General features: G+C 53.0%; 1 protein-coding gene across 1 annotated transcript; it reads right to left on the bottom strand.

The window, feature by feature from the left end:
- Positions 1 to 8,224: 8,224 nt before the first annotated feature.
- UBE2T (ubiquitin conjugating enzyme E2 T) lies at positions 8,225 to 11,393 on the bottom strand (the record flags this gene model as incomplete). The annotated part of the gene is made up of 6 exons (XM_082832486.1): positions 8,225 to 8,350; positions 8,930 to 9,007; positions 9,141 to 9,239; positions 9,351 to 9,456; positions 10,647 to 10,716; positions 11,285 to 11,393. 6 exons carry the CDS (start codon positions 11,391 to 11,393, stop codon positions 8,225 to 8,227), a joined length of 588 nt encoding a protein of 195 aa, XP_082688612.1.
- Between the last annotated feature and the right edge of the window lie 2,808 nt (positions 11,394 to 14,201).

Below are 14,201 nucleotides of genomic sequence, written 5' to 3'. Positions count from 1 at the left end.
GTTGTCCTGCCCTGAAAAGAGTGGGGAGCGGGCTGCTGCCCTGTGTTCCAGCCTCAGACCCCAGCACCGGGCAGGTGGAAGGGCTCCCAGCCACCAGAGAAGCTTCCGCCCTCATACGATGGAGGGTCCCTGGCTGCCGGCTGCCTTCCTGTGGTTCCTGTGGTTCGCCATCTGCCATCTTCTGCCCCAAGCCTGGCCCCTCCCTCTGTGCCCCCAGGCCCTGCCCTCTAGGGGGCACAGGGAGCCCCTGGCCAGCTCCTGGGGGGATGTTTGTGTTGCATGTTGGGTTGCAGGAAGCGTCACCCAGGCCTGGGACTCCTGGGCGCCCCAGATTGGCTGGGACCTTCTGCCTTTCCCGCCGTGGCCTCCCTCCCTTACTTTTTACCAGGGCACCCCCTCCCTGCCCCCAAATACAGGATGAGGAGTGAGAGCCAGGGCTCGGAAGAGGGTGAGACCTGTCCAGGGCACCCCGATGTCTGCCACGTCGGGATGGGAGTCGGAATCCGGGACCCAGCAGGACCCAGCGCTCCCCGAGTGCTGTCGTGGTCCTGAGCCAGCCCCCTAGGGCCTCCGCTCCTAGGACGACCTGGGAAGGTCCTTCTATTGATAGTTACATGGCCTGCGGCCCAGTGTCTGTCTCCCTGCCCTCCCCCCGAAGTGGAAATTCTCACAGGAGTCGCCAAAGCCACCAGGTGGGGTGGAGGGATGAGGTGGGGACCACGGTGGAACCGGCACATTTTCGATCTCATTCTAAGTCAGAGGCCAGGCTCTGAAACCAGACGTGCTGCCCTGGTGCCACAGAAGAGCCCCAGGGCCCAGGCACAGGGCCAGCCCCGGCAGGCGCTCGGTGGTGGTGGATTCATTTGTCAGCTGGTGACGTGAGAACCCCGGTCCCTGCACCTCCCGGGGTTGATCAGGGGCCTCTCGTGGAAGCAGGTTGCTCTGCTCTGGTGCTGAGAAGCAGTGACTCTTATGTGAGAAAGGAGTTCTCCGAGACGCCCCAGGGATGGACAGCAAAGGGGGTGTGATTTCGGGAGCCTCGACTTCTGGGAGGTCGTCCAGGCCCCTCCCCTCGGAGTCAGAGCTGTTGCTGGGTGGGCCGGGGGAGGACGGCCCTGCGTTGGAGCCCAGGAGTCGTGGGACCCGTACCTGCATTGGCCTCTCCCACGAGGAGGGGCTGGGGCTTCAGGGCTGCAAGCTCGAGGGCAGCCCCACCGCTGTCTGTGTTCTGTTCCCAACCGGCTGGGCATTGGCCAGGGCTCCACCTTTTGGTTGGAGGAGAGGTGTTTGCCAGGAACTGTTTTTATTATTCAAAAGCCTCGTAGATGTTGTACATTCACCCAACACAAGAGGCAAAGTAAAGTCTCTTTGTGTTCGCCTGGCTTTCCTGCAAGTCTGCGTCAATCCTTGGTTCTCTCCACTGTGATCAGTAGAACATTATGAAGATAGGTATATCATCGATTAAACCCAACATCAATTGATGACATATTCCAAGATGGTGCCCACGGGGAAGAGTCCGTCCCGGGGCCGTGGTGGTGAAGATGCTGGTTCCCGCCACCCTGGCCTCTGACAGTGCTGCTGTGGAACACCCATGGTGCCCACCCGCCTCCCCGGACCACCTGCAGCAGAGGGTCCTGAGCAGCTCTGTCCACACCGTGAGGAAACCCAGCTCAGGGCTGGGTGCGAGGCCGCGGTTACAGAGCCTCAGGCGGGGCCTCCCCTTTGCCGTGCCCCCTCCACCTCGAGCTTCGAGCCCCCTTCCCAGCTTTGCCCGTCCAGGGTTGGGGAGTGGGGAGGACTGACGACGGTTCCCCGCAGGCCCGAGTAGGTGAGGACGGCGCCGGCCGTGGGACCCCTGACCCATTCTGGCCTCTGTGCTGGTGCACCCCGCCCGGGTGGGCCCCGGGCTCGCCGAGCTGTGAATATTGATTGGATCCTTCTGATAAAGAAGCACCAGTGGGCTTCCCTGGTGGCGCAGTGGTTGAGAGTCTGCCTGCCGATGCAGGGGACGCGGGTTCGTGCCCTGGTCCGGGAAGATCCCACATGCCGCGGAGCGGCTGGGCCCGTGAGCTGTGGCCACTGAGCCTGTGCGTCCGGAGCCTGTGCTCCGCAGCGGGAGAGGCCACAACAGTGAGAGGCCCACGTACAGCAAAAGAAAAAAAAAAAAAAAGCACCAGTGAAGTGAAGCCCCCGGGTCCCCCGGCCCCTCTCCTCTTCTCTTTGGTGGGTCTGTGGGCATGGGGCGGGGGCTGTTCTGAGAGAGGAGGGTGCCCTGTGCCCTGGGCTCTGGGGCGTCGGGGCACAGCCTAGGGGGGGGTCACTGTGCCCACCCAGATTTAAGTGCCTTTGTGCACCCGGCACTGGGATAGAGAGAACGCCCGAGCCATGGGGTTTCTATCCTCAGACTCGGAGCACCCTGGACCCTTCCTGACACTGCGAACCCCAAATACTCCGCTTGCTTTTCTGTCCTTGGCTGACCGTCTCAGCCTGCTTTCTGCCCTGGGAATCTTCTCCCCCACCCTCTCTTCAGACTGGGATGGTGTGTCCTTCACTGCACTTGTCATAGACCCGTGAGGTACCTTCCCAGAAGTGGAACTGTGGGGTCAAAGGCCACTTACAAGTCACGACACCTTCTCTTGACCTCGTAGCTCCTTTTGACGAATAGTCTGTGTTTATTCATAAATTCTGCTTCCAGGGGCCTCCCTGTGAGCCCTGCTCTCCCTCGAGGCCCCACCCTGCATCCCTCGCTCCAGCTCCTGGGCTGGTGGCCTTGTTTTCTCTTGGGGTTTCCGAGGCAACGTCCTGAGAGGTTGAGTGAGAATCTGACTAGCCTGAGAGGTTGAGTGAGAATCTGACTCTCCTTCTCTCCAGCAGGCCAAATCACAGGTTGACCACTCAGGCCAGGCCCCTACCCTGGTCCCCTGAAGGGCAGTATGTGGACTGGTGTGTCTGTGGGGCCCTGCTAGAGTGTAATCCCAGCTAAACCACCTACTAGTTGACTGAATTTTGTCAGGTTAATCATCTTCCCCATGTAGAAAGTGGGAATAATAATCTCAAACTCAAACACTGTTAAAAGAATTTTAAAATAATTTATAAAAAGTGCCGGGACCTCCCTGGCGGTCCAGTGGTTAGGACAGTGAGCTTCCGCCGCAGGGGGCCGGGTTCGATCCCTGGTCGGGGAACTAAGATCCCACATGCTGCTGGGCACGGCCAAAAGATTTTTTTAAAAAAAGGTGGGGCTTCCCTGGTGGTGCAGTGGTTGAGAGTCCGCCTGCCGATGCAGGGGACACGGGTTCGTGCCCCGGTCCGGGAAGATCCCACATGCCGCGGAGCCGTTGGGCCCGTGAGCCGTGGCCGCTGAGCCTGCACGTCCGGAGCCGCAACGGGAGAGGCCACAGCGGTGAGAGGCCCGCGTACCGCAAAAAAAAAAAAAAAAAAAAGCCCAGTAAAGTATCTCATATATAAAAGAATAAATGAATCAAAATAAACGAGTACATGTAAGCAGACCCTACTCTCAAGGGGCCGCCTGGCAGGGGGATGGGAGCTAAGCCAGCCCGTCCCTGAAAAGGGCCACCCTGACACTCAGCCTCGGGTCTGTTGTCACAGCCTCGTCAGGAGGAGGCAGAGCCGCAGACGCCTCAGCGGTGAGACCAAGGGCCACCGCGTGCCCGCCCCTCTGTCTGGGGAGCAGCCCTCCGGGGGACCACAGTGGCTGAAGTTCCGCCCTGTGGCTTCTTTCTCCTTGGGGTGGGCCTGTGCCTGGGATGCCTGTTGCTCTGGCCCAGTGGCCGCTTTCCTCCTTCTGGGAACATTGCTTCCACTTCAGCAACTGCTCCCACCGCCCCCTAATGCATGCGGCTTGCAGGGGTCTCGGCTCCGGGTCCAGTGGTGGCCGTGACGCCAGCTTCTCGGCTTATTCTCTCTCTGCCACCGCGTCGGGTCTGAGGACGGGCTCCCATCTCCGGGGCTCCCAGGGACCTGGGGAAAGCGTGACTGGACCCCTCGGTTTGTGAAGCGATGACTCCTTTGCTCGGGTGCGAGTGTGAGATCTGTCGCTCGGCTAGAGGAGACCCCTCTCTCAACACCCCCCGCCCAAAGCCTCGAGTAAACCCACTCACGTCTTAGCAACCCCTGGGGGAAGAGGGCAGCCGTGAATGGGCTTTGGACAGGCAAGGAGGGTGGGCAGGGTGGGCTGTCAGGTGGGGAGAATGGTGCTGGGAGGGGGTCCGTGGGGCAGAGGGGGAGGGGTGGAGGAGGGTGAGGGCGGAGGGGCAGGAGACCAGCCTCCTGGCTTCCTCCCTGAACCTGACCCCTGCAGGCTCTCCCCTGGGAGCTCACAGGTGGCTACAGAATCACAGGACCGTCAGGTGGCAGCACGGGGGACACGCCTTAGGGAGCATCCACGCCCCCTCCTCACCGGGTCGGGGAGGGACGGCCCCACAGCTGCCCGGGGCCGAGGGGCAGAGGCACAAAAGGCAGAACAGTGTCTGTGTAGTCCGTACGTGGGGTCGTGGAGTTGGTCCAGCCTGGGTTCAACTCCCAGACCTTCCGTTGACAGCCCGCAGTCCTGAGTTTTACTTGACTTCTCTGTCTCATTATCAGAAACATGGAAATGACAACGGTACCTAAGCTCTGAAGGTTATTGAAAAGATTAAAGGAGATTTTTCATGTAAAGAGCTTAGCTTCGTTCATGACACCTAGTAAGTACTTGAGAGATGTTAGATGTTATTACTTAATCCAAAAAGCAACGAGAAACTGGGGCTCTGAGCTGTCTTCCGGCTCAGCCTTGAGCACACTTGACACAGAAGAGGAAGGGTCCCCGGAGGAGCCGCTCCTAAGAAGAAGGCTGGCAACCTGGGCTTGGAGCCCGGCAGGAAGGCTGTGGGTTCGCAGGGGTCCATGGGTGACGGTGCCGGGGACCCTGGGCCATGAGAGAGGAGTGTCCCCTGGCACGGGCCAAGGTGGCTGGTGAGCTGTCAGCAGGGGGAAGCTGGGGGCTCCCCAGAGAGGATGTGTGCAGGGGGTCTCAAACATACCTCCGGGTCTGGGGAGAACCCCGAGACTAAGCTCACCCCCAGGGCAACTGCCTCTGCTGGGGGGGGTCTGGGGGAAAGCGGCTCAGCAGGCCTTTCTCCAAAGCCGAGCTGCAAGGTCCTGCTTAAAGGGAGGCAGCGATGGGTGGGAGGACGGAGGTCCGGCCCAGTGGGAGGTGGGGTTGGGGGAGAGGCAAGCCCACGAGGGGGAGAAACCGAGGGGACCTGTCACCTGATGGAGGCTGAGAGCTGGGGTGGATGGGCGCTCGGTGGCCCCGGCAGGAGCCATGCTGACTGGACAGAAGGAGAAAGTGCAGGCGTAGCTTCTGGGCACAGAGACCTGCGCCCACCACCCCACCTGTCACAGCTGCCCGGGCTCCCTGTGTGGGATCCAAGCCTCCCAGCGGCCGGTCAGCCCGGGGGCAGGTTCTGGAGCCACAGCGCGCCCCCCCCCGCCCCCCGTCCTTCCCTCCCCCAGGCTGCCCCAACCTAAACAGGGCAACCTTGGGGAGCTGCTGGCTGAGGGAAAAATAACTTGGCTGGGAAAGGGGCTTTGTCTGTGCCGAATTCCCGCCGCAGCCGAAGGGTAAAGACCTAGTCTCAGCCCGCATGGTGGGTGGTAAATCTGTTCTTACTTAGATTTTGGGGAGCCGCGGGGGCAGCAGGAGAGGATACTTGGAATCCGCAGTGTCTCTGGGATCAGTCACGTCATCTCCTCTCCGACCCGGGGGAACGGCGTAGCTTGCCTGTCCTGGCGAGCAGCGCTTTGAGGCCGTATGTGGCTGGCCCGTCGTCCCCGCCTCCAGCCCCTGCTAAGCTCGCGGGGCCGGCCCCGTGCTCGGCGCTCTGGGTGCAGCACCCCGGTCAGCCCCCACAACTGTCCCCCGCTTCTACAGGACAAAACCAAAGCGTGGAGAGCAGGGCTCTGGGGGCCTGGGCTGGCCAGGGTCTCCTGGACCTGTGTTCACGCTTTTGATGCTTTTCCATCCTTCCCTGGGCTGCGGGCGGGGCTGGGCTTCCTCATCTCCCTCTTCTCACTTCTCTTCTCTGCCCAAGTCCCGTGTACTTGTTAACCCAGAGATGGAGGGATGGCTTCTAATTAATGACTCCTGGCTTTGGTATTTCTTGCAATCAGTGCCAAGGCCCTTGTGGCCACTATGTCCCAGCACTTGGAGTGGACACACTGGCAGACGGGTACAGGGCCATGAGGTACACCAGGTAATGGCCACGGCTCCTTCCGAGGGGCCGGACAAGGGCATCCCAAGGCAGCTACGTGGGCTGAGACCATCCAGGTAAGTCAGGTAGAGTCGGGGACGGCACGGGCCGGAGGGGCTGGCGTGCTGAGACTGGAGGGGGCCAGTGCGGCTCAGTGTGGTGTACAGAGCGGAGGGTGTGCGGGGAGGGGAGGCTGAGGGAAGGCACTGGAGGGTTTTAGGAGGAGGTGCAGTCTGGCTCTTTCATCATCTGAATTTGTTCTTGCTGCTGTGAGGAGCATGGACCGCAGAGGGTCCAGGCTGGAGGCCAGGGGACAAGGTACCGGGCGTGATGGCAGTGCAGGTGAGAGACCTGGTGGTGGCCAGCTGTCGAGGGGGCTTGTCCTTTCCCACAACGACCCCTAAGGCCATCCCGCTTCACACCTGGCCTGTACCCCCATCGGCACCATCAGCACTTGGTGTCTCCCTGCCACAGCGGCTGGCTTTTCCACTGCCGCTGGATGTGAACAAGGAACACACGACCCTGAGGGCTGCTGGTGGTCACTCCAGGAGGGGAAGAAGCTGAAGGAGGGGACAGTGAGGACGGATGGCAGGTGCGAGAGACACAGCCTCTGAACCACCGGTCCAGGCGCCCGCCCTGGCCCCAACTCCCGGTAAATAGGGCAGAGAACTTCCCGGGTATTATCACCAGCCAGTTGGATCTCACAGCTGCAAGCATCCTGGCTGATAGACTAATTGCATTTAGAAACCCCCAAATCTGACTTAAATGTGCCCAAGAATAGGAGACAAGCCTGGAACAAAATTAATTCCTAGGCTTTAACAAGAGAACAGTAGCTGATTTTGAGAAACGGGTTCAAGAATTATGTAGAAGTTGGAAATTTATGAAGTGGGGTCGGGGGGACACAGAGGAAGCTTACGTTTTCGGTTGGCGCCGTCGTCTGTCGCTACCACCCGTGCTCTAAGGCAGGCCGCTGCCGCGCGCAGGGCGGTTCCGCAGCGGATGAAGGGCGACTGCTTGCTCACTGCATGCACTCTGCGCGCACGGCGCCCAGCCTGGCACAGGACTACCAGCCTGGGATACAGGCGGGGCGCGACGGTCTGCTTCTCTGCCTAGGCGGCCCCAACATCTGCTCTCACTCGGCACCTCGTTCCACTTCAGCCGACTTCTGCCCAAATCTGTTTTCTCCGTCCTCTAAACGGAATGATAAGCACAGGCCCAAGTGTACTGTAAAGTCACGAGCAGGGATTCGAGCCTGCGCCTTAGTACTTGCCGTGAAATAAAGCTAGAGACAGAAAGGACTGTGAAAATCCATGTAAATCTGTACGATTATCTGGTTAACCCCACGCCTGATTTTCTCACCATTATATTATTCTAAAACACTTGGCACACAGCAGGTGTTCAGTCGCTATTTGTTGAACAAACGAAAGTTATACCACAGCCACGTAAGTTAAGTCACAGAAAGTGCAAACTGCAAGAAACGTTAACAGAAGGGTAATGACCTTATCCCCACACTGTGTTTAGGACTTCTGAACACCTAGAATCCCGGAAGCGTGACGGCCACCGCACTGTCTCTGAGGCTGTCTGGCCCCCACGTCCATCGTTCCGTGCCCCGAGTGATGCTGGTGGGTTGGCAAAATAAAGGACAACAATTCCAGATACTTTCACATTCTTGCTGTATAGCTCTCTGGCCGGTCTGCTCCCAGACACACATTCAGGATAAACACGTACTCAACACTAAATGACTATTTATTTTCCAGGTTTACAAGTTTTGGGATACGTATGTATGAGCTAAATAAAACAAACTGCACTCAGAGAATCAATGTAGAGCAGAACATATAAATACACAAGGTCTGTTTCACAGGATATAAAAACGATAATGTCATCAAATACAAAGGAAAACATTCCAGAAACGTAAGCAAATTGGACCATGCTGGCGAAGAACCTATTAACTGAGATGGGCCAGGACAAACCCCACCCTAAACGTCAGGGCAGAATTTCTTTTCTACGCCCCCCAGGGGCCTGGCTTTCCTCTTCTGTGCTTCGCTGTGCCCTTCTGAGTCACCCGCCTCCGGGGGGTTATCAGGCGTCTCTTCTTCATCAGCCTAGAAAGGAGCAGGCGGGGCAGAGCACAAGGTTCACACCGACTGTTCTCCCAGGTCCTTCTCTGCTGCCTCCTGGATAGGACATTCTCTCCGAAACCAGCTTCCCCAATCCTCTGTACTGTTTAATTTTTACTTCTTCTCACAAGTGACCCTAACCGCTTCGTGGCTCAGTCTGAAGTGCGGGGCAGCCCAGCGAAACCCCCATGTGCTCATCCCTGCTCCTGAACTCCGCCTTCTGTTAAATGAGGGAACTATGGACGTAAAACGGGGACGTCTCTCCTTCTCCCTTCCTCTACGTCCATTTCTCCTCCCACCCCTCCCCTCTCCTGCAAAGAGCTCCTTCTGGCCTAAACAGGAGACCTCGGCTGCCCTGTGGTGTCGTGGGTGCTGGGAAACCCTCCAGCCGGTTGAGCTATCTGCTGAATAATTATGTAGAAGGCTGCGGTAGGAGAAGATCAACCGGCCATCCTAGTGTCCAGTACGAACCTGGCAAGTCTAATAGACACTCACACACACAGGGACACACTCACTTAACAGAGCAACAACAGGAGTGCAATCAGAGCTGTACAGACACCCCACCTTCTGTCTCGCGTGCTTCTCTGTCCACTGCCTGGCATTCCTGAGGAAGACGGGCTTGTTGTATTTAAACTCTGAGGACTGAGATGGAAGCAGAGAGTCAGTGGAGAGAGGAGGGACTTGGTAACCAAGCTGCAGGCGCTACGTGAGCCTCCCCAACGGAGAGCAGGGCGTGGGGAAGGCAGGCCGCGAGCGGGGGGCCGGGGGCGCTTACGATGTCGGCCATGAGCGGGTCATCGGGGTTGGGCTCGGCCATGAGCTGCTGAACAGAAGTCAGCAGGGTCGCGATGTTGAGGGACGGTCTCCAGGCGCCCTAGGCAGACAGGCAGACAGACAGCGGCCCTAAGAACGTGCTTCTCTAACACAAGTTTTAGAGCCGAGGGCCACGGCAGGCGAGAGGGCTGGCCCTGCTCCCACCACTCACTTTTGGCGGCAACTTGAGAACATCTAAACAAATCCTTCCAGCGGAATCGATGTTGGGATGGTAGATGGGAGTCAGAAATCGGATCTGAGGAGGTTCAAATGGGTACCTTTGAAAGCACAGGAGAGTATGGAAGTTTTACTGAAATACTGCTTCTTACATTATAAACAGCTGCTGGTGACTAATTAGGATGACAGCCTTTGAGAGGCAAACCTTTGCTCTTGCCAAATTTTTATTACAAAAATTTATGAACAGTAGAAAAGTTGAAATAATAGTACTGAAACCCTCTTATACCCACCACCTGGATCAAGCCCCTTCACCCTCTAAATACTTCAGCGTGTCTCTCCTAAGAATAAGGTCCCTCTCCTATAGAGCTGCAAAACTATCAGTATACCTATGAATAAAATATAAAAATTATTTTCCAGTATCATCTACTACTCAGATTTCCTCAATTTTCCCCTTTTTTTTTTTTTTTTTTTTTTTTACAGATGGGTGTTGAAAAACAGGATCCAATTTTGATTTATACACTGCATTTGGAAAATCCCCATCGGTCTCAGAACTGACGCCCCCCGTGATTACTGAGCTGCTTCTCTCAGGACCTGTAACAAGCCTGGCCTGGTGAACAGGTATCTACAAATCACAAACTACACTACAGCTACGACTCCCCTGATGACAGCCTTACAGGAGACCTGGATTAAAAGGGGCCTTAACACAGAGGCAGAGAGAAGGGTGGCTGCCAGGTGCCGTGGGAGCCAGTGTTTAATGGATGCGGGGGTTCAGGCTGGGGAGACGAAGAAGTTCTGGAGATGCATGAGGGGGACGGCTGGATGACAATGTGAGTGCATTTAATGCCACCGAACCATGTGCTTAAAAACGGTTTAGAGATGCATGAGGGGGGCGGCTGGATGACAGTGTGAGTGCATCTAACGCCACTGAACCATGTGCTTAACGGTTTAGAGATGCATGAGGGGGGCGGCTGGATGACAGTGTGAGTGCATCTAATGCCACCGAACCATGTGCTTAACGGTTTAGACGGCCAATTTTATGTATATTTTACTACAGTGACGGGCAGGGGGTGGGGTGGGGGTGAGGCCTAGCTGTGGTCCAGCTCAGTGTTAAGAAAAAGAAATCGAACTCCAGAGACCGGAAATAACTTGCCCAAGGTCACATTAAGTCATGGTAAGACGAGGATTAAAATCCAGGTACTTGAACTCCTGCATTCGACACTCTGCGACACTGCTCTGTCTTCCAGTAACTGCGCTTTACCCTGGAAATTTAGGATATAGTTTTCACGCTGACCTCTCAGGAATGTTAACTTCCAGCTTGAAAACACCTTTTTCATAAGGTGTGTCTGCTCCACCTAATATCTCTTTAAAAAAAAAAAAAAAAGAACAAAACGTCAAGAGGTAATCAGATGATCTGAATTACCACACCCCATGGACCTAATGAAGTCTGGTCCTAACGGAACAGCTGGGTCTGGGACAGAAACTCTCTCAGGGCTTAACAAGTCCCCATGCAATGTACCAGTGTACCCAAAGTTGGTGTCAATCAAAGAATACACAGGAGATCGAAACAGAAGGTGGACAACGCTGGCCTCAGATCACATACAACCTGCAGTTCTGCTCTGGCTGGAACGCAGCGTTCTGAACACTTATGTTTCCCATCTGGCCTCACAGATATTTGAGAAGGTGAGCTTTGGTACTAACACTGCTTCAAAGCTGATACCCAGATCTTGGCTTACAAATCAGTAAAAGATGGAATCAAAGGCCAAAGAAAAAATGTCATGGAAACCTTTTATAAATGTAAACAAATTAGGTAGAAAGATGGCCGGGCACTTTGACCTTGCAATTGTCCCCTACTTTAGAGCACACAGGTGTTCAAACTTCAGCACGACCTTTGACAGGGTCGTGACCCGTCACACCTGGTGCGACACCTACGAGCTCGCAGATCTTCCATTCGGTCCCCATCCTGCCAGCATGTGATGCCCGGGGGTGGCTCCGCGGCCAGCAGGCTCAGCTCTCTCTTCAGACGGGATGCTCTCTGCATGACCCCAGCGAGAATCACCCACACACGGTTCCCGGCGCCGCACTCAACGCTGGCTGGGATCCCTGTGGAGAAAAGGGGCACCCACGAAAGGGTCAGTAACAGTGACCCCAGTTTTTAGCACACGGTTGCAATTCACTGAAGGACAAACTCCTCATGTTAATCTCTATTCTGAGAAGGAAGTCTGAGCTTTTTCTATTTCCTTCTAGTTATCTATTCAAGCAAACACATCTAAAAAAATAAAGTATAAAACAATGCAAAAATTTCTACAAAAACTCTAGATGCTTTATATTAATGTCTGTCTCCACTGATAATAATTAACTACTGAGGCAGAGCCTGGGTCTAGCTTTGCTCACCACTGCGTCCTGAGGTGCCCAGCAGAGAAATGGATGGTCAAGTACTAGCTGTGGGGGGAGAGCAAGGGCAGTGACGGGGGACAGTCATCACTCCAACGAGCGGTTTATAAACTAATGCTTCAAGGTCTGGGGTTTTCTCCACGTAGTTTGGAATCCACGTATTTCTCAACCCTTCAGAGTCCACTCCGTCAATTTCATCTTTCTTTAGTATTTCCAATCTTCTTTCCTTCTTCCCATCAACATTCAAACATGCTCAACATCTCTCTCATCGAAAACAAGCCCCTCCCCACTTCTCAGCCCTACTCCCCCCTCTGGCTACCTCTGGCTACACAGGTGAGTCAAACACCACCTCCCAGTCTGCTGCCGTCTCTACACTTCATTCATGACATTTTTGACAAATACATAATATTAATGTAATCAATTACATTAATATTTACACTTTTGTGTATTAAAATTTTCCTTACCCCCAAACTTAGATACTTTCACATTTAAGTCTTTGATCCACTAGCAATCAGTTTGTGTGTATAGTGTGAGTAGGGGTCCAAGTCTGAATTATTTCCCTCATGTGAAAAGCCAAGTGTCCTAGTCCCACTTATTGAAAAGTCCATCCCCTCCCTGCTGATGCTGGCATAAATTTCCATACATGTACGGATGGCCCTGTTTTGGGATTATCGAACTTGTTTCATTGGTCAACTGTATTCTCTTTCAGCCAATACCCCACTGCTTTAATTGTAGCTTATTATTAGTAAGACCTGGTATATGGGAAGGTGAGTTCTTCCCCCTTGTTCTTTTTCTTCAGGAAGGCCTTGGTTATTTCTTAGTCCTCTGCTCTCCCATATGAATTTTAGAACAGTTTAAAAAGTCTACAAATACACACACACACACACACACACACACACACAGAAAGCTGCTGTGATTTGGACTGGAATTCCGCTGACTGCACAGATCAATTCTGGGAGAACTGACGTCTTTATGGCAGTGAGCCTACAATTCACGAGCATGCTGTGTTCAGGTCTTTCTGGACGCTCTTCAATAGTTTTATAATTTTCTCTATAAAGAGTTTACCTTTTGTTAGATTCATTCCTAAGTACTTTATATTTTTATCTTTTTTAAAACTCTATTTTCTCCCCACTTCTTATTGATATATGTAAATACAGTAGATTTTTAAACCAAAACTTAAAAATGCTAATGATGAATCTATTTGGGAGGCGGTCTGCGGTTGGTAATTCTACATATATCATCCATGAATAATCAGTTCTTCCCTTCTAACCTTTTTCCTGTCTTCTGTTCTGGCTATAACTTCCACTACAATGCGGAAGAAAAGAGCTGACAGCTGGTGTTCTTATCCTATTCCTAACCTTAGAGGAAAAACATTCAACACTATTGCTTATGGGTAAAACTGGCCTATAATTTTCCTTCCTAATTTCGTCATCAGTAATCAAAGTTAAGCTGGCCTCCTGAAATGAGTTAGTTTGACATCCTATAGAAGAGTCTGGGCGATTATCTGTTTCTAAGATGTCTGACAGAATGATACCTGGTAATGGCGTTTTCAATGTGAGAAGATTTTAAACTACAAATCCAATTTCTTTAAATATTACAGCATTATTTAAGCTTTCTATTTCTTCTTGAGTCAATTTTGGCAAGTTAAATTTTTCTACAAACTTATCTATTGCATTGTTTTACATTTATTTGTATAGAGTTATCTTTTCAATTCTGACATATAATGCTATACATTGCTTTCTAAGTACCAGTGCATTACAAAGTTTTGATATGTAGAATGTTTATTCCTCTATTCTCAAATTTTCTAATTTCCATTACGATTTCTTTAATTTATTTAGAAACAGATTTCTCAGTTTTCAAACATGAAGAGCTTCAGAGTTGTATTTACTATTGATTTCTAATTCAGAATGCTCATGGAGCCACAAGCATGAGAAACATGAAGAAAACACCAAGACACAGCCTTATTAAACTGCAGAAAACCAGTGATGAAAAGTTTAAAAAGCATCAGGAGGGAAAAAAAGTCATATTATGTACAGAGGAACAAATGTAAAAAGGCAGCAAATGTCTCCTCAGAGACAATGCATGCCAGAGGACAGTGGAACCACATCTTTAAAATATGGAAACAGAAAACTGTTGACTTAGAATTCTATATCTGGCAAAAATTAAGGAGATAAAATGGAAAAATAATTAAACATAAGAGTAAATCTTTGCGACCTTGCATTGGGCAAAGGCTTCTTACATATGACACCAAGAGCACAAGAGACAAAAGAAAAAATAAACTGAATTTCATCAAACTTAAAAGCTTTTGTGCTTCAAGAACATCATGAAGGAAGAAAGTGAGGGACTTCCCTGGTGGCGCAGTGGTTAAGAATGCAGGGGACGTGGGTTCCAACCCTGGTCTGGGAAGATCCCACATGCTGTGGAGCAACTAAGCCTGTGCGCCACAGCTACTGAA

The sequence above is a fragment of the Leucopleurus acutus genome, assembly GCF_964270905.1.
Source record: "Leucopleurus acutus genome assembly, chromosome: 2".
NCBI lineage: Eukaryota > Metazoa > Chordata > Mammalia > Artiodactyla > Delphinidae > Leucopleurus > Leucopleurus acutus.
This window is presented reverse-complemented; position numbering and strand designations above follow the sequence as displayed.